This window comes from Carlito syrichta, unplaced genomic scaffold, assembly GCF_000164805.1.
Source record: "Carlito syrichta isolate Samal-C Ts95f unplaced genomic scaffold, Tarsius_syrichta-2.0.1 Scaffold303038, whole genome shotgun sequence".
NCBI classification, from domain to species: Eukaryota; Metazoa; Chordata; class Mammalia; order Primates; family Tarsiidae; genus Carlito; species Carlito syrichta.
Window position 1 is genome coordinate 53,163 of NW_007247134.1, and position 23,928 is coordinate 77,090.

At 43.0% G+C, this 23,928-nt stretch overlaps 1 protein-coding gene across 1 annotated transcript in view; it reads left to right on the forward strand.

The window, feature by feature from the left end:
• The window catches only part of ZNF532 (zinc finger protein 532), a 79,724-nt gene that overhangs the window by 20,201 nt on the left and 35,595 nt on the right, over positions 1–23,928 (forward strand). The window contains exons 3-5 of the mRNA XM_021712072.1: positions 3,744–3,920; positions 10,823–10,985; positions 16,256–16,537. Of these exons, the coding sequence (XP_021567747.1) occupies positions 3,744–3,920; positions 10,823–10,985; positions 16,256–16,537 (622 nt within the window). The remainder of the gene's footprint in view (positions 1–3,743; positions 3,921–10,822; positions 10,986–16,255; positions 16,538–23,928) is intronic.

Here is a 23,928-nt window from a genome sequence, read left to right on the forward strand (position 1 = left end):
TGAAATCCCTCAAGGAAACATCATCGATACATAGTGTCTTTGTTAATAGAAGTGTTACTGCATTATATGTTTATCCTCACAGTAAGTGTGTGGCTACCTGATAACTTTAATGTTAGACTACCCATATGCAGTGTTTTTTTTTTTTTAGTTGTAGTACAGTTAACTATGTTTTATCTAAATGAAATCCAGTTGGTATGATTTGATGGTTCTATTCAAAGTTAGGTTGTGATATCGTTGGTTCCTGGGTGGCTCTGCCCATTTTTCTAACACTGAGCTATGAGGCTTACTTTGCATTTTAATGTCGTGCCTCCAAACCCATAACACACAAATGTTTATGGATTGGGATCTAGCCTGGCAGAAACCTGTAGCTTGGGAATCGAGAAAGCAGAATTTTTTGTAACAGTTCTGCCAATAACTAGTTATGTGGTAATTTCATGTATTCTCTCTGTGCTGTGGTGCCTCTGTCTATAAAATTGGTGCATTGCTGGCTTCCAGCTCCAAGCACGGGATGCTGTAGGGTAAGACAGGGAAATCAGAGGTACCCTAGGTCCACAGAGTCTGTGCAGAGTCTGTGGTTCTTATCATCGTGTTTTGAAACTATTATTAATGGATTCTGTGTTGATTACTAGAAAGCAACTCTGCCGCATTTTCTAAGTGCTGCTCCTATCTCGGATGCCAGACTTTTTCACTTTTAAGTTTACTTTTCTAATATAATGAAAGTAAGCTTAAGTTGGGATGGATAAAGGAAGTAAGGCTTCTGCAATCATGGATATGGCTGGTTTCTTTCCTAAACTGAAACAGAAGCTCTGCATGCGGACTGAAAGTATTCAGCTCACCTGGGAAAAAACCATCCTTGTTTTTCCGTTTTATGGCCCCATTCAGAGTTGCTTAAATTTGGTGCTTTGGAAAAAATGTGTTAAGTGTTTTCCCCTTTGGATTGGAGGCTATACGAATCGAAAAACAAAACGAAACAAAAAGCTGTTTGTTGCAAAGCTTATTTAGTTGGTGTTTTCTGCTTCTTTAGAAGAGAGAAACATTATTTTAGCCTTCATTATTTTCACATAACGGTCCAGTCCCATGTTTGACTGGGCCCGGCAGCCCCTGGGCCTTGACTTTCTCTCTCTGGGCTCTGTGGTTAATCATTTTCAGTTCCTCTTGTCTTTAGCTGGAGGAGTCTCTCCACACGGCACCCCCACTCACTCCCCTTGTTACCCTTCTCACCTGGGTGTGGTGTGCCTTGTTCTCTCTCCTTGCTCTGTTCCATCTCCCAGATGTCGAGGGGTCATCCCTAGCGCTTGGTTAACTTGGGAAAAGTCCAATGTTTTTCTGAATTTTCCTGCCTTCTGATACATTGGATCTGGATCTAGAAAGGGAAATTATTATAGGATTGTATACATTAAAAAAAAATTGTTCCAGAAATAGAGAAAGAAACTTAATTGGTATCCAGAACACAAAGGACTTCAGGTGTATGACTGATTCTTGATAGACTAGATTTTTGGTATCACTTGGATACTGCGTGAGCCCTTCAAACGCTGCCTTCTCTTGGCCTGTCGTAGTTAAGTTCCCTGTTGGCCTCTGTTACCCGTGAACCTTTTCTTTCACCTGTAGGCAGATGTTTCACAACTTTTTTTTTTGTTTTTAAAAACATAAGAAAAACTACTCTTTCTTTTCTCACATTGAGGAGAGTTTTCCCCTGACCTCTCGGGTGCTCTGTGGACTGAGTCATAACTACTTCCTCCCGCCTCAAAAAATTCCATGTTTAGTTTAGATACTTTAACTTCCTTTTTACTTCAGTAGCTTGAACCTTCCTCTCCAAGTGATTTTGGGGAACCTGTGCCTTGTCTCTTTATTATTTTTATCCTTCCTTGGTCTTTTGCCCTTTGAACACCACTTTTCCATTGTCAATGGGAAAATCTCCTGTTTATGGTTCAGGGCATGGCAAATCCTCTGGTTACATGAGTAGCCTACCTACTTTTTACATAATCTTCCCCTTTCGTTGAAGTCATGGGCTTCTAGGGTTGGGGACAACTAAAAAACGATCGATTCCAGCTCTGCTCATTTTACTGATGAGTAGGCGGCTCAGGGAGGAACATTCACCTGTTGAAGTCAACACAGAAAGTTAACCTAAAATATTTCAGCGGGTGGCTACTGTTGCCTGAAATAACAGTCCCCGTAGAGAGGCTTTCCTTTTTCCCTCTTGTTATTATTTAGCGTTTTCAATGTGTATGTTGTTGCTGAACTTACGCCTTAAGACATTGAAAATGCTAATGCAGTAATGATTTTTTTTTTTAAAAGGCTTGCAGAGCCTAACATGGCATGCTTATTTCAGAACACGCCATTCACCTCTGTGATCCGGATGGGAGATTCTTAAGGATAAAAATATCTCAGATTATCATAGAAGTAATTAGGCACTGCCTTCTGGAAGACAGGCCCTGTCTGCGGGTCTTCCTTGCTTCTTCCCCCCCCCCGTCCTTTCTTCCTTCTTTCCAGCAGCATGTATGTTCAGTTGTGTTAGAGGTGTGCCTCTGAAGACTTTCGTGCGTCTACAGAGAGGCCGCTCTTAAATAGTCTTCAGGTGTAAACAAAGACTTTGTCATCAAATGGAGGTGTTACAGTGTTGCTTAAGAGTCTGTGCGGCCGGGCTTGGTGGCTCAGCCTGTCACCCCAGCACTTTGGGAGGCCGCGAATTCGAGACCAGCCCAGACAACTTGGCGAGACCTCATCTTTATAATGAATAGATAAATAAGTAAATTGGCCGAGTATGGTAGGGCGCAGCTGTAGTTCCGGCTCCTTGGAAGGCTGAGGCGGAAGGATCGCCGGAGTCCAGCAGGTCAACGTTGGGGTGGCCGTGAGTGAGCCATGGCACTCTAACCTGGGCCACAGAGTGAGACTCCTACTGGAAAAAAAAAAAGAGTCTTTGTGTGAAGATGATGAGATGGGGAGAAATGTGTCCCAGTTTTTTATTTTGTTTCTGTAGGATTTAGATTTGAGCGAAAATAAGCTCAAATTATTAGAAAATAAAATAAGCTCAAATTATTAGAAAATAAAAAAGTAAGGAGGTTAGCTAGAGAGGTAATTTTTTTAGAGATCCTGATATTTCAGAAGTTTATAATTAATATAATTTCTTAAACAAATACAAATCTGCTTGTATTTTTGCCTAGGTGGTCAGCCTTCTCTAACCTACGGACCACCATAGCCTCCATATACATTGCCCTCATTAGCGTGTGCCAGGAAACAGTGGTCCCTGGCTTTGGTGCCAGGACTCATTTGTTTCTCTCTGCCCCTCTATGGATGTAGGCTTTAGGCTGGAGAGTTCCTCCGTTGGAAATGCCGTTTGGGTACTGGGGACAGGTAGGAACCTCAAGGCCCGGGAGCCAGAACCCAGTGTGGAAGTCTCCCAGGTCAGGAGTTCATGGGGTCGTGTGTGTTCCCTGGTCTTGATGTGGGCCCTGTGCCCCATCAGTCTCCTCACAGTCTGGAGTCTGGACATCTGTTCTAGAGATACGAAAGGCGCTGGAAGGAAACAGGCCGCTTGCGTTTTGTCTTTCTTCTTCATCATCTTTCCTCTTAAACACAAAAAAGTAAGTTGATGTGTTACAAGCAGAAAAGACAAAATACACTTCCAAAAGGGTCACTAGAAACCTCAAAGGGCTATGGAAATATGTTCATTTCACCCAGTTTTTGCACAGCTACACATGTGTAATGGTCTTGTGCTAATGACTGTGTGTTTATTTTTCTAACAGATGTGTACATTGCAATGTTGTGTACTCTGATGTGGCTGCTCTGAAGTCTCACATTCAAGGTTCTCACTGTGAAGTCTTCTACAAGTGTCCTATTTGTCCAATGGCGTTTAAGTCTGCCCCCAGCACACATTCCCACGCCTACACACAGCATCCTGGCATCAAGATAGGAGAACCAAAGTAAGTCATACTGACTTTTGATTTTCACTCCACTACTTTATTAGTAACTCAGAGGAGGGAGTGGTTCTGCGGAATAATATTTAATAAGATACGAAAAGTGATGCAACTAAGCCAATTTTTCTGAAGTACAGCTCGTAGCTCACCCAAACCTTTCTGTTGTTCCCAGGTAAAACTTTTATCCAAAAATGTCATCTGTTATTTATGCTCTTGTCATCAACTTTTACTTAGCAAGTGATTATTTTTTTGTTTTTAAGTCAGAGTCTCACTCTGCAGTGGCACACTCATGGCCACCGCAGCCACGACCTGCTGGGCTCAGGTGATTCTTCTGCCTCAGCCTTCCAAATAGCTGGAACCACAGGCGTGTGCCACCACGTCTGACTCATTTTTTGATTTATTGTAGAGATGAGGTCTCACCATGTTGCTCAAGCTGGTCTTGAACCCCTGAGCTCAGGTAGTCCTCTCGCCTCTGCCTCCCAGATTACAGGGATTACAGGCTTGCGCCACTGTGCCCAACCAGCAAGTGATTGTTTATTTATTTTGTTTTTAAGATGATTTTAACAAATAAGTTCTAGGAAAACTGTAACAACAACAACAAAAAAACCTGTCTTTAAATTTTTTTATAGGATACACTTTGTAAGTAATATTTCTAATATGAAGTCAACTTAAGACACGGATTCCTGCATTTGACTTTATAGCCAGTACATTTTATTTGCTTTAATCTTGCTCTTGATTTGATCAACTTTTGCTCTGTGGAGTCTTTTATTTATTTATTTATTTTTTTGAGTCGGAGTCTCACTCTGTCGCCCAGACTGGAGTGCAGTGGCCGCTCCCGGCCACCGCAGCCTCGATCTGCTGGGCTCCGGCGATCCTTCCGCCTCAGCCTTCCGAGTAGCCAGAATTACAGGTGCGCGCTACCACGCACGGCTGATTTTTTGATTTATTGTAGAGATGAGGTCTTGCTGCCCAGGTGGGTCTCGAACCCGCGGGCTCAGGCAATCCACTCACCTCAGCCTCCCAAAGGCGTGGGATTACAGGCTGAGCCACCGAGCCCGGCTTCTGTGGAGTCTTTTATGACGTGGCTCTTCAGCAGTGAGGGGCTTCCTAGCCAAGAGGAAGGAGTGTGGGTCCTGGAGCTGTTGGAATCCCACCCCCCGCTGCCTGTGTGAGTTGGACTGTTATAACGCCTGTCTCTGCCACCATTTTTTTTTGCCCCTGTAAAATGAGGGTATGCTTATGAGAGGATAAAATGAGACACAGTTCCGGTGTCGGGAGCACAGGAGACTCTGTAAGCATCCTTCCCTCCTGCGTTCCTTCACTCCTTCACTGCGTACACAGCACTGGACTAAATGCTCCTGGTCATGTTCATTTCATACCTGGATTAGTTAGGATAGTTATGTGAGGGTAGGTTTGCTGTCCAAATCTGTTGGTGTGTTTTTGCCTGTAATCAAGGAACTCTTGGGGGAAGACATACCATATTTTAAAATATGTATTATGTCTGGTTTTATTGTAATATTTCGTTTTGGGGGAATACAGTTGAATACCATAGCATTAACTGTTTTCTGAAAAGCTGTGTTGAAGTTGAACTTTATTTTATTTATTTATTTATTTTGAGTTGGAGGCTCACTCTGTCACCCAGACTGGAGTGCAATGGCCGCTCCTGGCTACCGCAGCCTCGACCTGCTGGGCTCCGGCTATCCTTCCGCCTCAGCCTTCCAAGTAGCTGGAACTATAGGCGTGCGCTACCACGCCCGGCTAATTTTTGATTTTTTTGTTGTAGAGATGAGGTCTCGTCAAATTGCCCAGGCTGGTCTCGAACCTGCGGGCTCAGGCAATCCACTCACCTCGGCCTCCCAAAGTGCTGGGATTACAGGCTGAGCCACCGAGCCCGGCCGAATTTTATTTTAATAGGACCTTCACTCTGATCTTTGTAAATTGAGCCTCAAAATGAAACACATCACAGATGAGGGGACCCGTATACATCCTGATGTCTTGACCCCACCCTGAAGGTGGAGATGAGTGACTTTTAGTGTCTTAAGTTTTACATGACAGTAAGATGTCTGGGCACTAATGCAGCCTTTACCCCCAGTGAATATAAATTCTATTTGGTTCTTTATCCAAATAAATCAAGCTTAATTGTCTGAAAGGTATATGAAATCTAGAATAGTAGTTGTTACTTGACAACCTTAAGGCAGCAAATGACTAAAATAAGCTAATACGGTATTCCTCCATTTTGAATATCGTATAGGAAAAAATTGTTCCAGTATTTTCTTTAAAATTTTTTTTACTATTTTGGTTGTTTTGCCAAGTGCAAGCCAAGAAATAGGTACCGTATTACAAACTGTAAAACTAAAACACATTGACAGAAGAAATGGCAAGCAAAACCCCCAAACTGACCAATTGCAATTTAGCAGCCTGGCTCGGTGTGAGTGGCTGCTGGCGGCCCCAGACCCTTGCCGCAGCCTGGCCACGGGTGCTGTGTCAGCTCCGTTGGGTTCCACCGTCCTGTCCTGCCGTGGGCCTCGGATAACTTTCCCTCACCCCCTTTCTGATTGAAGCTGCTGTGAAAGCTTTCATCCTGCAGCCTTTCGGCCTGCGTGTGACCTAGAAGTTTCCTTTCGGCATCAACTTCATCTGTATCCTGTTTATGTTAGTCCAGCACATGTAATGAGTCCCCATTCCACAGAGCCTTGGGCTCTGAACTCTCTCAGCTGTACTTGATGAACAGGTCATCCTGAAATTAGGATTCAAAATTATGCAAATGATTTGCTTTAATTTTTAATGTTAAAATATCCCCAGCCCCTTAGAAAACACATGGATGTCTGAAAATACACTCATGAAGTCCTATTATCCCTACACCTCAGTTCAAAAAGCATGACGTAAGTTTTTATTTAAAAAACGCTTACACAGTGCCAGGTACTGTTGTAAGCACTTTGCTTCTTGTTTTCCAGCATGTGGGGAGGCAGATTTCCCTGCTGTTTAAAAGGAAACTTGGAACACCCTTTAATCTTTTCTGTATAGTGTGAGGTTATTTTGAAAGTCCACTCCTGTATTTTATGGGGAAACAGTTTTGTGTCTTTTTTTTCTTTTTCCTTGACATCTGATTAACAGCAGATTCTTTGCTGTATCTTCCTTTTCTTTGCAAGTTTCAAGTGTATGTAAGTGGAGAAATGAGAACTCCAAACTTAAGAATTATATAAGACACACACAGTTTTCGAACAAGTTCCTAAGAAATTAAACCTGCAGAACTAGAATCACAGTAGAAGAAAAAAAAAAAGCACAGTAGAAGACTGCAGAGTCAGAGAAAGTTGAATTTGAACCGTGGCCCTGGGATTTATTTAACACCAAGCACATGATCTAACCTCTCTTAAGTCTTAGTGCCCCATCTGTGAGATGGTGGAAGCGTAAACCCATCTCACTGGACCCGAGGGGATTAGGTATGCAGAGGGGAGTCCCTTGCACCTGGTTGGATTCAGTTGGTGGCAATGCAGGCAGGGTAGGCAGCAGTGTCAGAGCTTAGAGTCCTTCCTTCGTTTGTTGTTACCCCTGTTCAGCTGCAGCACTGTTCTGGAGTTTGGGCTGCTGTAAGTTTGACCCGACTCTGTTTTTTTCCTTGATTTCATCTTCCTCTTCTTTTCTCTTTCTCCTTCCGTGCGCCTTCTCTGACCTCTTCTCTCTCCTTCTCCTCCCTCCGTGTCCCCCAACCCCTGCGATACGGTAGTTACCGGGCCACTCACATAGTCCTGCATTTAGGATTATAGCCAGGCCTTTGGGTTTGGCTTTCCAAACCCTTTTCAGCTCAACGGCACCCTTCCCCCACCGCTCCTCCATCCCTGGGAACCCAGCCGTCCTGGGGTTCTCACTGTTCCCCGCGCGCTGCACCCAGGAGACCTCTGCTTTGTGCACAGGGGTCTGTCCCTGTCTTGAATGCCTTCCTCCTCTCTGCCTGGCATCCTGTCTCCCTGGGGTTTTTCCATTGCCGCTGGAGAATTTGTTCATACTCATGTTCAGTCCCTAGAAACTATGCCTGTGAGGTTTGTGGTATTTGGGCTTTAAAAGGAATCAGCATAATTTCTAATGGTTTTTATTTTACAAGAGTTAGAAGAATGTACAGATAAGTTTTGCATTCTTTTCACTCAGATTCCTCACTCGCTAGCATTTACAGTAACCAGTGCATTCCCCTACCCCCAGATCCCCAGATTCCTCACTTGCTAGCATTTACAGTAATTGCACCCCCCACACACCGTTTGTATTTAGGAGTAAAGAGGTATTACGGTGTAAACACTTCGATGTGTTATGCCTCCCACCAAAAAGATGCTTGTCTTTCCATCTGGAACAGTTGCTCACTCCCCCCCATGTCTTTGGCTCTTCAGAAGAGGATACAGTCCTCTCATTCTGAGGTTGACCCTCACCTGGTCTGTCCCTGGACCCTCACGTGCTCTGGGCAGGGATGCCCCAGCAGTGATGCTGTATCTTTTCAGGGAGTCACATTGGGAGGCACAGTCAGTACACTTAGTGGTGACACGACCCTTCATCATCGAGTCAAATTGGTATGTGCCAGGTTTCTCTGCTGTGCAGTCACCATTTGCCCCTTGATACTCACTAGTGTTTTGTGGAGAGGTGTTCTCTTGTTATACCAACAACCTGTTCCCCAGATTCCTCAAAAAGATGTCTAAGTAAATAGATAATCTCCTGTTTTATACTTTCTCTGTCATCAAGTGTGAGGCAACACATCAAAACAAACAACATCCCTCCCCAAAGGAATGCTGCAGGAATAAAAGGAGCCATGCCATTTTTCATGAAGCAGTTATTTCTGGAAACGTGAGAATTGAATCCTGAGGAAATTCTTGGCCCAGCTAGTAAATCTCAGTTCTTTTCTTGAGGCTATTCTTTTTAAAAAAATTGTTGTATGTTAATTACAGAAAAACAAAAGGAAACATAGACAAACAAAACAATTAAAAGAATATGTATACTATCATCCAGCAGAGATGACAATTATATGCCTTCTGTTTATCTTCTGTACCCTGTAAAAATGTGGCCATATCATACATCTGTCTTGTTATCTGTAGTTTTAATTTTTATGAAAATCTTTCCTTGTCATTGGTATATGCCTCATCATTTAAACAAATCTTTTTGTAGCTATTCTATTTAGCCGTTTATATTATTAGATGTTTGAGCTGTTCACAACACTGAGTTGTTTCCAACAGTGAGGAAATGAGTGTCTCTGTCACACCTGTTAAGGCTAATAATGATGACACATCCTTAGCTACCAATTTGGGCTGCATTGTAAAGTCCTACATAACCTTATCTGATCTTCAGAAACACCCTCCCCATCAAGGGTACTCGTGCCCGGCCTAAGTAATGCATCAAGACCTTGGGAAAACATGCCCCTCCTATTAAATTCATAAATCTTGATGTAGAAAATGACAAAGCTAAAGCTGACATTTTGGGGCAGAATTATGCTGGGAGGTTTGAAGCTGAGTGAGAAATGCTTCTCTGAGAGGGAAGGCTGGTGACGGGAGGAGGCAAGCCTTGCACTGTTGCTGTAGAAATCGGGGAGATCTTTGCCTTCCTCTTTGCATCTCTTGTCACGTTCAGTCTGTTTTCTCTGACCTTTCCCTAAGCCGCTCCCTTGAATGTTTCGTGCCTGTTCTTAGTTTTCCAGAGGAGATGCAGGTTCCCGAGGGCCTCCCCTGAGGGCCAGGATGACCTGAAACAGTTATTGAAAACAGGTGACCTGTGGTGGTGAGAGCTGTTCACAAGAGACTGATCTGATCCATTGGAGGCAGAGGTTGGGAACAGGGAGACTCAGTCCTTTAAACCCTGCAGACCTCTTCGCCCACACTCCAGTGAAGAGTGTAGATGGGAAGGAGGGGTTATGTTCAGAATTCAGGCCTACTGAGTTAATTTGAGGAGGCTGCTTGGTAGTAACATATTAGGTATAGAAATAGTTTGTAGTCGCCGGGCGTGGTTTGCTCAAGCCTATAATCCCAGCACTTTGGGAGGCCGAGGCGAGAGGATTGCTTGAGTCCAGGGGTTCAAGACCAGCCCGGGCAACTTGGTGAGACCTTGTCTCTATAGTATATCTAAAATATTAGCCAGGCGTGGTAGCACACTCCTGAAGTTCCAGCTACTTGGACGGCTGAGGCGGAAGGATTGCCTGAGCCCAGCAGGTCAAGGCTGGGGTGGCTGTGAGCGTGCCACTGCACTCAAGCCTGGGCGATGAAGTGAGACTCTGACTCAAAAAAAAAAATAAAAAGAGCAGTAGTTTATAGTGGGTATTTTAAGCCATTTAGAGCACAAGAAGCATTCAAGTTTTGAAACAACAGTGGTATGGATTTTCTTTCTTGTTTCTTCATTTCAGTATATAATTGTTTACTGACATAAGGCTCCTATGTTAAGAACAGGTATAGAAATGTTGGTTGGCATTCAAATGTAAAATTACTACTAGCTCTAAAAGAAAACATTGGGGTTGAATAGGCCTACTTAGTTCATTAGCCAAATTTAGATTGTTTTTCCAGTTTTAAGGTACTACTATTAAGCTATTTTGCCTTGTCTGATCTTAAGAAATAAAGGAAGGATGCTTTTGCCCTGTTAAAGTAACTAACGTGAAGACTTTGTACAAACGTGTGCCAGTTGTAGATTTGTGAGTATAATAAAATGATGATTAATTTAAACTTCTAAATAAATGTAGCTGAATGTGTCTTTACTCAAAATGTTACGCTTACTCTGCAATTCAGTGATGCCCGCTGTATTCAGAAGTCGGTTTGAAAGCTAAACTTTGTTCTTCTTACTGTGTTTGTGTGTTCTCAATGTGCTTCTGCGGAACTCTTGAGTTCTTCAGCTGTTAAGTACTCGAGAGATGAGGCTGACTGACTTGATTTGCTGCACTTCTTCTGTTTTAGAATAATATATAAGTGTTCCATGTGCGACACTGTGTTCACCCTGCAAACCTTGCTGTATCGCCACTTTGACCAACACATTGAAAACCAGAAGGTGTCTGTTTTCAAGTGTCCAGACTGTTCTCTCTTATATGCACAGAAGCAACTTATGATGGACCATATCAAGGTGTGTGTGCATCTATCCTCTCCTTTAAATGAATTGCAGATACATCGGCTGGTCGTAAGTCAAGGCTGAGCTGCAGAGGACTATAAAGCGTGCCTCGCCAACGAGGGTGGTTGTCAGTGAGCAGCTTACTTGCTATCGTTGTGTGTCCCTTGACTGTGGGTGCTTTTTATTCAGGAATCTTCATCTGCCTGCTGTGAAAGATCAGTGAAAAGGAACCAAGACATGCCCTATTTTGAAAGAGTAATGAGATATTAGGGTTCTGTTTTTTATATGTGAAAATGATGATTGTGAAGTTTACCTTTCAGAGAACGCTGTGTTGTATAAGATTTAGAAATAGACTGGGGCTCTGATGAATTCTGTTAATTTGTACACGTATTGGTATATTTTGGAAAAAGTGAAGGTTCCCCCCTTGAAATCATTTAAGCTTTTGAATTTGCATTACAATTGATGCCCCCAGATCGTTTAGTTTCTTTTCCCCCATACAGATTGCGTGTAACTGGACCATTAAATATCTAGGATGTAGCATAGTACCTGGTCTCTGGTGGGTATTCAGTTAATGAAATGAGTAAACGCCCAGTTTGGATGGTTTACTTTCCAACCCTCAAAAGAGGCACAGAAATCTATTTATAGCCCTTTAAGCTTCCTAAGGCCGGTGCTTAGTTCTAGCTTCTTAGCTGTGCACTGTGATAGGTTAAGCAATTTTATTCTTTGTGTGATTAGGAGATAATAACCGTTGGCTTTCCGAGATTAAAATGACTTACTTTTTAAACAGAGAAACAAGAGACCCAATATTACCAGGAACTCAGTCTCTTAGTTTTGCTCTTTTAAAAATAGATTATACAAAAAGACAGTTCTGTTTAAAGAGCAAATAAAGTCTGGATTATTCTAATCTCATGTCAGTTAGATGATTAGTCCTTGAAATTTCTTGCATTGAATATATTTGCATTTATATAGAGTAATTACCTATTACAAATGAACTTCACATCTTGGAGATTCTACCCTTTCAGGGCGAGGTGAAGATAGTGATGGTTGTGACATTTCTAGGGTGAATGAGATGCATGGGAGACGTATTGCAGCATTTTTACATGAAGTACAATAGAATCCTTTTAAGATATTTTAAATACTTTCGGTTAAGATTACATAGTTATTTTGGCAATAAATATTTAGTGAATCACTAGGAAAAAACTAAAAACTGGTAATAAAAACATAGGGATGCATGGAATTAGATAAAAATATTTTAACACATTCTATATGGACCCATGACAATAACAACAAAAACAAAACATAAAGGAAGAGAAAGAACAGTTGCTTCTTAAGAGGCTTTTAAGGTATTTTGCGTTCTGGAACTCATCTTTATGTCTGAAAATGGAGCCATCAGTTTTGTGGTTAGGGTCTGCATCATGTTAATAGTGAATTTGGAGGAAGATAACATTCCAAGAACTAGAAACTGAAGAGGGCTGGTAAAATCCCGTGGTCACAAGGAAGAACGAATTCTTTATTTCATCCGAACTTTTACAAGAACCACGTGAGATGAAACAGTGGGAATATTCACTTGCGTTCTCATTTGAAGTATGTTTTCTACATTTAAAAATGTTGTCCTACATGTTTGTGTTTGGGGATGGGGAAGAATGAGGGTAAAGTTTTAAAAATACCCTGTTTTGTTTTTATTTTTAAGATAATCTGTTTAGCTCCTGTCACTTATTTACATTGCCTAGTACCTATGCTGTGCAGCTTTTGCATGGGGAAGGAGTTAAGAGGACATGAAGGCCGGGCTCGGTGGCTCAGCCTGTCATGCATCCCAGCCCTTTGGGAGGCCGAGGCTAGTGGATTGCCTGAGCCCATGGGTTTGAGACCTGCCCGGGCAACTTGGTGAGACCTCTTCCTTACAATTAAAAAAAAATCAGCTGAGTGTGGTAGCGTGCCCCTGTAGTTCCAGCTACTTGGAAGGCTGAGGCGGAAGGATCGCCGGAGCCCAGCAGGTCGAGGCTGGTTTCACGTCCTCTTTTTTTTTGAGTTGGAGTCCCACTCCGTTGCCCAGGCTGGAGGGCAGTGGCATGCTCACAGCCACCATAGCCTTCACCTGCTGGGCTCAGGCAATCCTTTTGCCTCAGCCTTCCAAGTAGCTGGAACGACAGGCGCGCGCCACCATGCCTGGCTAATTTTTTAAAATTTATTTACTTATTGTAGAGATGAGGTCTCGCCAAGTTGCCCGGTCTGGTCTTGAACCCCTGAGCTCAGGCAGTCCTCTCGCCTCAACCTCCCAAAGTGCGGGATGACAGGCGTGAGCCACCATGTCCAGCTAATAGTGTTGTTTTTACTTAACCATATAAGATGAGTATATTTGAAATTCTCCTTTCAGCACCTATGCCAGTCGCCCTCTTTTGTCATGGCAGAACTTTGTGCTGCATCTCTGTAATTTCCTTAGTACTTGAGAGTTATCTTGCAAAAGAGTACTTTGCTACCGCCCCTTGCTAACTTGTCAGTTTGCAAAAATACTAGAAACTTGGGGCAACCCTCTCCGGTTCCCTGCCACTGTAGGAGCTTTTCTGTCCTCTAAATAAATCCTGCATCCTAAAATAAAAATAAAAATACTAGAAACTTTACCTGGAAACTTAGGAAAAGTTCGTTAGAGGGTTTTAGGTTTTGCTTTCTTTGGATTTTAAATGGTTCAAAATGTCAAAACTTACTTAGCTTCTCTTTTGAAAAAGGCCGTTGAAACATGGAAGCCTTCTCCCCTGCGTGGTGGAAAAGAAGCAGAGGTCTAGGTTTTGACTATCTAGAAATTGTATCTTGCTTCACATTTTCTCTTTGCAAAGGCGCATGGTCAGGCATTCACCGCAACCCTTTTTGATGGACTGGTTTCACGGTTTTCTATTTGGGTAGATCTTGTAACCTCTGCTAATGAGAAAATCATAGAACCCCCACTTATTTCCCTGAAAGAAGACGGTATTGAAGCAGGTTGGCTAGTTCTTGGTCCTGTTCAGAGAATAGTACCTTGAGAAAGCACGATGGAGTGTGTACTGAGGGATCTCCACAGTGAATCTGTCGAGATTGAATGTGGAGCTGAGATCCTGACAGTGAATGTCTGACCCTGGGGGACCTGCATGTGTGAAAGCCCCCCAGGAAAGGTTTTTCATGTCATCTTTCTATAGGTTCAGAAATTGGAAGGCTAATGACAAGCCTGAATATCAATAAGGAGGCCCTGTTCCAAGATCAGTTGTATCTTGAGGCACAGATTTTATATTTTGCCTTCTCCTCCTTTTGGTTCCACACTTTTGTGGAATACAAGACAAAAACCAAAGTGAGTGGGTCTTTAGAATCAGGCTGCACCAGTTGACCTTCTCAAATTTGAAATCCACTGAGTTTAAGTTGAAGATGTCTGTTGTGGCTATTATGTTAATGACTATAGACAGCTAAACAATTTCAAAGGACTTGAGGATCATTAGTTCTCAAGCCTAGGTGCTATTGGCAAGAAAGGATGGATTTGGATAGGGTGTAGGGAGATGAGAATTACCCAGAAAAACCCAGCAAAACCCTAAGCTGTTACAAGTTTTCCAAGAATGTGAAAGGCATGCAAAAAGGAGAAAGGTTTTCTGTTAACATATTGGTCTTAGTTGTTTGTTCAGATTGGTTCGTTCTAGTCAAATACCTGATGGTATGTTAGCCTGTTTAAACATTTCTGGGCTGACTAGAAAATAAAATGTTCTCCAGAAATGGTTTGTTGTAGACAGGGCTCACTCTGGGTTGTGAGGGAAGGATAGAGTACCAGGATTAATTTGGACAATATAGGGGTCTTAAATTAATTTTAATTGCCAGGCATGGGAACTCAAGCCTGTAATCCCAGTACTTTGGGAGGCCGAGGTGAGGGGATTGCCTGAGCCCACGGGTTCGAGAATAGCCTGGGCAGCGAGACCTCATCTTACAATAAAAAAAAAAATTAACCAGGCGTGGTAGCGTGCCTGTAGTTCTGGCTACTTGGAAGGTTGAGGCAGAAGGATCGCCGGAGCCCGACAGGTTGACACTGGGGTGACTGTAAGTGTGCCACGCACTCCAGCCTGGGTGATGGAGTGAGACTCCAACTCAAAAAACAATAATCATTTTAACCCTTTGCACTTGGATGTCCCTTCTAAGGGGACATCGTAAATCTAGCAAGTCAATCAAAAACACTAAAAGTCAGAATTTCCTATTTTAAGGGTAATACTTTATAAACTATTTTTCATAAAAACACAAATAGAAGTGATTTGTTCTTATCAAAACATATTTGCTTTCTATAAAACAAGCACCAATCTATGCAAATTTTACAATGGAAATGGCAGATATTTTAAAAATTATGCTAATAAATCTTTTATCAAAAAAAACTAACAAACCACTCAGATGTCCCTTTTCAGGAGACATAAGGAGATTGCTGGTGACTATATAGGACACACTTAAGCCAGCACAAGGTTTTGAAAAAAATGTATATTTCCTTGGAGCTTTCTATTCAGATTACATGAAAAAACAAATAAAGCGATGGAATATATACTGAGATATGTTCCGTCAGTTGAGAAGGGGTTTTCAGGAATCGTGTATGTCCTTCCACATCTTTTTCAAACAACAGACTGGACAAGAAATTACATGTTATTAACGTGGGAGGAAGAAAACAAGACTGCACTGTCTGTTTGAATAGAGGAACACCAGGTGGAAGATGTCACACAAATTGCTATTGCACAACTTGTATCAGTGCATCTGCAGTACCTGTCGGTGACTGTTCCACACGTGACCACACGTTAGAAAAATATAAGACATAACATTGTGATTTTTCTTTAGTAAGTGAATTCCTCATCGTCCAAAATTCCATTATGTGCTCAATAACGTTACAATAAAGTAATTGGTTCCAACTCTGTGCTGTTTAATATGCAGTGATTTGTTTCTCCCTGTTTCATAAAAAAACGTAGTCTAATTGCCTGTAGGCAATCCACGAGATGTCTCTGAGTGCAAAGGGTTAAAATGGCACAAATAAATAAGTTTGGAGACTCATCTGTAACTAGACATGGAGGACTGACAGCAGTCATAAAAGCTAGTGTTCCTTTATCTCTTTTAAAATGTGTATTTAGCCTAGGTTTTCTTCCTTATTATGTTAAGAAATAATTCTGAATGTACATAAAATCCTGTGGGAATAAATCTGTGATGTGTATATACATATCTATGTGAAAAGTATTAAGATAGTTGACGTGTAGTTTCTTTGAGTGGTGTGATTTGTAATAGCTATTTCTTTTCTTTTTGTGATGTAGTCTATGCATGGAACATTGAAAAGTATCGAAGGACCTCCAAACTTGGGTATCAATTTGCCTTTGAGCATTAAGCCTGCGACTCAGAATTCAGCAAATCAGAACAAAGAGGACCCCAAGTCTATGAATGGGAAGGAGAAGTTGGAAAAGAAGTCTCCATCTCCTGTGAAGAAATCCATGGAACCCAAGAAGGTGGCCAGTCCTGGGTGGACGTGCTGGGAATGTGACCGCCTGTTCACGCAGAGAGATGTGTACATATCCCACGTGAGGAAGGAACACGGGAAGGTCAGTAAAGAATGAGAGCTCCTCCCTGTGAGTATGAGACCCCCATACCTCCAAGACTTGGGTTCTTGGCTTGGCTCTGTCGCTAATTAGTAGCATGACCCCGAAAATCTCTCGATGTCTCTGTGCCTCAGTTTGTTTATCTGTAAAATGGACATTTCCAAATCCTTCCAATCTTGTTCTAGGCTTTTGCTAATAATGGCCTTCATTTGCACACCTTAAAGAGACTGGAAGTAAGTTATCCACCACATTTGCGCTTACAGATGAGGAAACGGAGGGTGGTAGTAAACCAGAGTTAATGCCGTCTGAATTTACCTCCTAGCCGTATGACAAATCGAGAAGAAAGGAGGAGAGAAAGAAAGTGAATGTGTTGAAAACTGCTAGTAGCATTTGTATGACTTACACAATTTTTCCTTGAGTTTGGTAGTGGGAAGAATAACTTAAGCCTTCCAAGAGAAGCTCTTTGGTTCAAAGTTACTAAAAATTCTGAATCTTTCTCTTTCTATTCTTTTCCTTTTTAAAATAGCAAGTATCAGTTCCAATTGGTAAGGAATTTTTTAAATACCCATTATTAGACCTAAATGAGCAAAATTACTTTTCAGTAATATGCTGTATTAGGTACAAGATTAGACTGTGTTCTTATTTCCTGATTTTCTCAAAGTTGGTTTGTTGTAGTCAGCATCCAGAGTCTGCATATTGCACTTGGTTGTTGTCTAACTTAAACCTCTGTATTCTCTAGCAGTCTTCTCTCTGTTCTTTTTCAATTATTTTTGTTAGAGACACAGTCTTATTCTGCTGCTCAGGCTGGCGTGCAGTAATGCAGTCACAGCTCTCTGTAACCTTGAACTCCTGGGCTCAAGTGATCCTCTCACCTCAGCCTCCTGAGTAACTAGTGCTATGGTTGCGTGCTTCCACGCCTGGCACTGTTTTATTTATTTTTTGAGTTGGAATCTCACTCTGTCACCCAGGCTGGCGTGGAGCGGCACACTCACGGCCACCCCAGTGTCAACCTGCTGGGCTCCGGAGATCCTTCTACCCCAGCCTTCCAAGCAGCCGGAACTACAGGCGTGTGCTACCACACCCGGCTAATTTTTGATTTATTGTAGAGACAAGGTCTTGCTAGGTTGCCCGGGCTGGTCTTGAATCTGCGGGCTCAGGCAATCCACTCGCCTCGGCCTCCCAAAGTGTGCTGGGATGACAGACTGAGCCACCGAGCCTGTCCTTTTTTAATGTACTGTTAATTTGTTGGAAAAAGTTGACTTGTTTATCCTATAGAGCGTCCCTCACATTACTGGATTTGGGTAATTATTTCTTTCTGACATTGTTGAACATGTTCTTCATGATTCCTAGAATTTTGATTAGATTAAGGTTTAATATTTTAGATAAGAATATGTCATATGTGCCGTGTTGTATTTTGAGTAACATAATACTAGCCTGTCTCCTTTTAGAGATACCAAGATTGATTAGTGATTCAAATACACGATGTTTTTAAAGAAAGCCATCTCGTTGCTTTCACTTATGCCAATAGAATAAAATATTCTCCTTAGTGAAAGAGTACCTATATAAAAAATACATAGAAATTGATTTGTAATTAGTAACTACTACATCCTTGAAATTGTTTTATATTGTGTTCAGCGTTACTCTGTGATCTCATGTATTGAAACTGTTTATTTGAGGTACTCATGAAGTTGGCATGTTTTACCTTGTTGGCACCCAAAGGCATCAATGCCTTTGAGCATCGATCACAATGATCACAAATTGCAAAATAGATGTTTTTATTGTATTTGGCTAACTAGTGTGTCATTTAGAAAGTAGTTGCTTATAGAATATATTTGGCTTCAGTGGTACATTGCTTATTTAATCATCCCAAATTGAGGCTTCCCTAATAGCATCTTTCGGTATTCATTGTGAATTTTGGGTAGTTTTAAGGAGTAATACTATGTCAGCCTACTGGGTCAATGGGCTGCCAGTGGTGCTGCTAAATCCTGATATGGTGGGTCGAGGAAGAGTCGTCTTCACTCAGCACCCAGACCAGATGGCAGGAGTGTCCAACAGGAGCTAGCCGTTGTCGTCATCCGGTCGTCTGGTCCTTTCGTCTCTTGTACGTGGGGGATTTCTGTAACTGTCTTGTGACATTTCAGAATCTTTCTTTCTCTTTTCAAAAAAAAAGTGCTTGACCTTGCACCATCTGATAGTTGTCAGATCTTGAATATAAGGTGAGGAGATGGCTCCCAAAAGGAATGGGTGGGGTGAAGTTCAGCGCATGCTGAAACTGTCTGCTCTAGGACGACGGCACGGAGCCCGCTCTGAACTAGACGTGTGTATGTGTGTGAGCATGCGTGTGTGTGCATGCGTGCCTGTGCACAGTGTGTGTACACAGGTTAGAGAGAGCTGTTAGCCAGAGGAAATTTTGGCTGAGTAGGGTTTCTGGATTCACTTTGAAGGAGTTGAGGCCTTCTGGAAGGGGGCGCATAGGATGAGATTACAGTTTCTTTATAAGCTAGAGAAGTGAAAAGCGTGTCGAACGCGTCGGTAACCCGTGCTTGCGGGCTACCTTGCTGAGTTGGATGGGAACACCCACTTCCAGACAGCCCTCCTGCAAGCATCTTTTGTCTGTGCCCATTCTTTTCTTCTTCCTCCTGCCAGAATAGTCAAGTCACCCAAACTTCAAGTCTCCTGCACTGTCTTTGTCCCTTTTTGCTCAGGCCACACCCGGGGAATGCCTTGTTGGCTGTCCTGTTCTTCCCCATTTCCCCGTCGGCTGCCCCCTTGGGGCTTTGGCACCACCTGGTCGCTGAACCCAGGGCTCTTGTGACCTCCTCGTTGCTGAGCCTGTGGGGCATGTTTCCTTCCTTACCCCAGTCACCCCACTGCAGTGTTTCATGTGACTGGCAACACTCTGTAAAAGCTTTTTCTTCTCTGTTGTGGCGCACCACTCTTTCCTGGAGGTTCTTGTGGTTGCTGAAATACCCATCGGGTTTCTGTCCTTCAGGCATGTCACTCTCAGGTAAATTCAGCCACTCTCATGGCTTCACATCTCGTGTACAGTATGCATGCAGATAACACCCAAATGTGTGTCCCCGCCGTGGCCTCTTGCCTCAATTCCTGTCTCTGAAATCCAGCTCCTTAGCGTTTCAGCTTTTTGGATAACTCGCAGAGAAGCTTCAATCTAAGCTTGTCCTGCAACACGCCCGAACTGTTGCCCCACTGCAGCTTTTGCAAGAGCTCAGTGTCGAACTCGGTGACTCCTTCCTTCTTCATTCCACCTGGCACCCTCGGGGCCCAGCCACCCTTTGAATACTCCCTAGTCCAGTTATCTGTTTTCTCAGCGCTACCCTTGTTTAGGGAGCTGTCTGCTCTTGTCTGGATTATTGCTCTCACCGTAGCCAGAGAGTTCCAAAGTACGGCTCCGACTGTGTGGCTCTCCTGCAGGAAGGGTTGTGTTCTCATTGTCTTCAGATAGTCCCGCCTTCCTCACCTGCCTTTCCTGGACTGCTCTGTCTGCCCCTACATTAAGTGCTTTAAACACAGTTTCTTCATTCACCTCTGAAGCTTTTTAGGTGATGTTTCATTGGTTTGAAAGCCCACATCTTTCTGGTGTAAATGTCTCCTAGTCCCTTAGGTCTTAGCTTGGATTTAGCTATTTGGAAAGCGTTTCTTGGTCCTCAAAAGACCAGTCGGTTGGGCCCTCTTTCTGTGGGTTTCCATGGCAACATTTACTCCCCTTACCAGAACCCTACTGTATGAAAGGTGCCTCTCACCTCTTTCGTTGTTGTTTTTTTTTTAAATTGGAGTCTCACCCCGTTGCCCAGGCTGGAGTGCCATGGCACACTCACGGGCACCCCAGCGTCAACCTACTGGGCTCCGGCAATCCTTCCGCCTCAGTCTTCCAAGTAACCAGAACTACAGGCGCGTATTACCACACCCAGCTAATTTTTCATTTATTGTAGGTGAGATCTCACCAAGTTGCCCAGACAGGTCTTGAACCCACGGGCTCAGGCAGTCCACCCACCTCAGCCTCCCAAAGTGCTGGGATTACAGGCTGAGTCACCGAGCCTGGCTTCATTTTTTTTAAGGTGGTGTCTCACTGTTACCCAGCTGGAGTGCAGTGGCACGCTCACGGCCACCGCAGCCTCAACCTGCTGGGCTCACGCGATTCTTCTGCCTCAGCCTTCCAAGTAGCTGCAACCACAAGTGTGCGCCACCACACCTGGCTAATATTTGACTTACTGTAGAGACAAGGTCTTGCCATGTTGCCCAGGCTGGTCTCCAACACCTGGGATCAGGCAGTCCTCTCATCTCTGCCTCCCAAAGTGCTGGGATTACAGGCTTGAGCCATCACACCTGGCCTCACCTCTTTCTCCCATGAGACTTGATGCTTTCTTCCTCCTTTCAGTTGCCATCAGTAAAGTCTTTGGGGGCTTGTAACTACCTTATGGTAAGTTGGAAAGTATTTCTTAAATTGGTGGATCAAGGAGGAGTTCTAATTTGGGCAACATCTAACCCTTCTTAGACCCAACTCTCTCCTCTTTACAATGGGTGCCTACTTTGGTGACCTCCTCGTGTCCTGTGCTGTAGGTACCTACAAAGAACTGAATGTGAAGTGTGATAAACATTCTCTAATCCTTTTGTGTTGAAGAGGAAACATAAATTTGAAGTGAAATATGCTCTATACATACAAAGGATTGAAAATTGTATTTGACTAAACGTCTCACGAGAACATACATGTTTACTTCCAGCAGGCTGGAAGGTATTGGGAGCCAAATTTCCTGGATTACCTAATAAAATATGATTATGTATTATGATAAGTACATCAGTGTTCTGAATCAGTGAGCCGTGATGGTATACATTTAAAAAATAAATACAAACCGGGCTCTGTGGCTCAGCCTGTAATCCCGCGCCTTTGGGAGGCTGAGATGAGTGGATTGCCTGAGCCCGCGGGTTCGAGACCCGCCTGGACAACTTGGCGAGACCTCATCTCTACAATAAATCAAACAATGAGCCGGGCGTGGTAGTGCGTGCCTGTAGTTCCAGCTACTTGGAAGGCTGAGGCAGAAGGATCGCTGGAGCCCAGCAGGTCGAGGCTGTGGTGGCTGGGAGCGGCCACTGCACTCCAGTCTGGGCGACAGAGTGAGACTCCAACTCAAAAAATAAATAAATAAATACATACATACATACATACATATATGTGTAAAATAATTTTGGGAATCATCTAAACATTCTGCCAACCATAGTACAGTCATTTTCTTAGTGTGATTGCTACTGCTATGATTATTTTGATAGGGTTTGGAGAAAAACTTTTTTTTTTTTTTTTTGAGTCGGAGTACTCACTCCGTCACCCAGACTGGAGTGCAGTGGCTGCTCCCGGCCACCGCAGCCTCGACCTGCTGGGCTCCGGCGATCCTTCTGCCTCAGCCTTCCAAGTAGTTGGAACTACAGGCGCGTACTACCACACCCAGTTGATTTTTTGATTTATTGTAGAGATGAGGTCTCGCCTGCCCAGGCGGGTCTCAAACCCGCGGGCTCAGACCATCCACTCACCTCAGCCTCCCAAAGGCGTGGGATTACAGGCTGAGCCACCGAGCCTGGCCAAGAAAAACTTTTAAGGTAGGAGTAAATCTAACTGTCGTAAGTTAAAAATTTATGGGAAAATAATTGTCTGCTGTTTATTTTAGATGGGCTTTTTGGTTTCAATAATTGTTTTTGACCTTTCTTTCTCTTCTCAGTTTCCATTCAAAAAAATTTGTACTTAAAAAAATTTTTGTGTAGTGTTCCACTTGTTAAATAAAGATACTCAATAGCTTCAGCGGGGCACAGTGGCTCACGCCTGTCATCCTGGCACTTTAGGAGGCAAAGGCAAGAGGATTGCCCGACCCCAGGGGTTGAGACCAGCCTGGGCAACTTGAGAGACCATATCTCTACAATAAATTAAAGAGTTAGCCAGGTATGGTGGCCCATGCCTGTAATTCCAGCTACTTGGCAGGTTGAGACAGAGGGTCCCCTGAGCCAGCTGGTTTGGGTTGTCATGGCTGGGAACATGGGTGACAGAGAGCATGGGTGACAGAGTGAGACGCTGATTCAAAAAAAGATATTCAATAGTTTTGTTTTTAAGATTAAAAAACTTAGTTCTAGCTGTGCTAGTTATTCATTAGCTAGGTTCTCAATGTTTCTAATGCTCTTTTTTTTTTTTAAACTAGTACTAACCCAGTATCCACTTGCAGTGGTTTTTAATCTGTTCCAGTTATTTGTTGTAATCTAGTTAGATACTTAGATTTCGAGTCAAATACTTAAAAAGCATTTTAACAGATATTTAGCACATATTTATTAAAGGCATAATCATTTTAAAACATATAACTTGCTGAGTTATTACTTTAGCTGTTTTTTAAAAAGAGTTAAAGCAGCAGCATTTAAAAAAGTAATTGTTATGGAAATTCCATATAGGGAAACCAGTAAAAAATTGATCATTTTGTTTGTGTGTGTGTGTGTGTGTGTGTGTGTGTTTCTTTGTTCTCATCTGCTTATGTATGTTCTTAAAAAAAAATCACTTTCTGGAGTTGGCATTACCATTTTATTCTGGCCAGATTTTTAGCTGTCTTTTTAAATATAAACTCTTAGAGGGCACATTCTGTGTCTATTTGTTTTGTTTTTTGAGTTGGAGTCTCACTCTCTGGCCCAGGCTGGAGCGTAGTGGCATGTTCACAGCCACCCCAGTGTCAACCTGCTGGGCTCCGGCAGTCCTTCCACCTCAGCCTTCCAAGTAGCCAGAACTACAGGCGTGCACTAACATGCCCAGCTAATTTTTTATTTATTGTAGAGATGATCTCTCGCTAAGCTGCCCGGACTGGTCTCGCACCCACGGACTCAGGCAATCCACTCACTTTGGCCTCCCAAAGTGCTGGGATTACAGGCTGAACCACTGAGCCCAGCCCCATGTCTGTTTTAATACTGCAGCTTTTGTGGTTTGTAGCGGTGTACAGTATCACTAGAGTACCTGACTGAATTAGTTCTCTTTCAGTTGTTACTTGCGCCTGTGGAAAGGGTCTTTGTGTGAGTCGTGAATACACACGAGTAGAAGTCTTGGTTCAAATAATTAGGTAGTTTCCTAACCTCAGAAATCCTTTCACCTTTGCAGTCTTTATATTCTCAACTATGCAGTCAGGAGGCTGGGCTTGTCAGTGCCTCCACCCCATGGCCATCCAAGCGATAAGCCCTTTCTCAGATACGTGTATAAATACACAGAATTTCATGATCAATTTTAGGGAGGCTATGTACCTCCTGATTTTTGTTATTGTTGTTGCTGTAAGGGATTTTCTAGGAACCTCAAATTAAGGTTCCCCTGAAAGAGATAGCATCAGAGGTCAGTCTTACGGATCAAACATTCTGCAATTATGTGA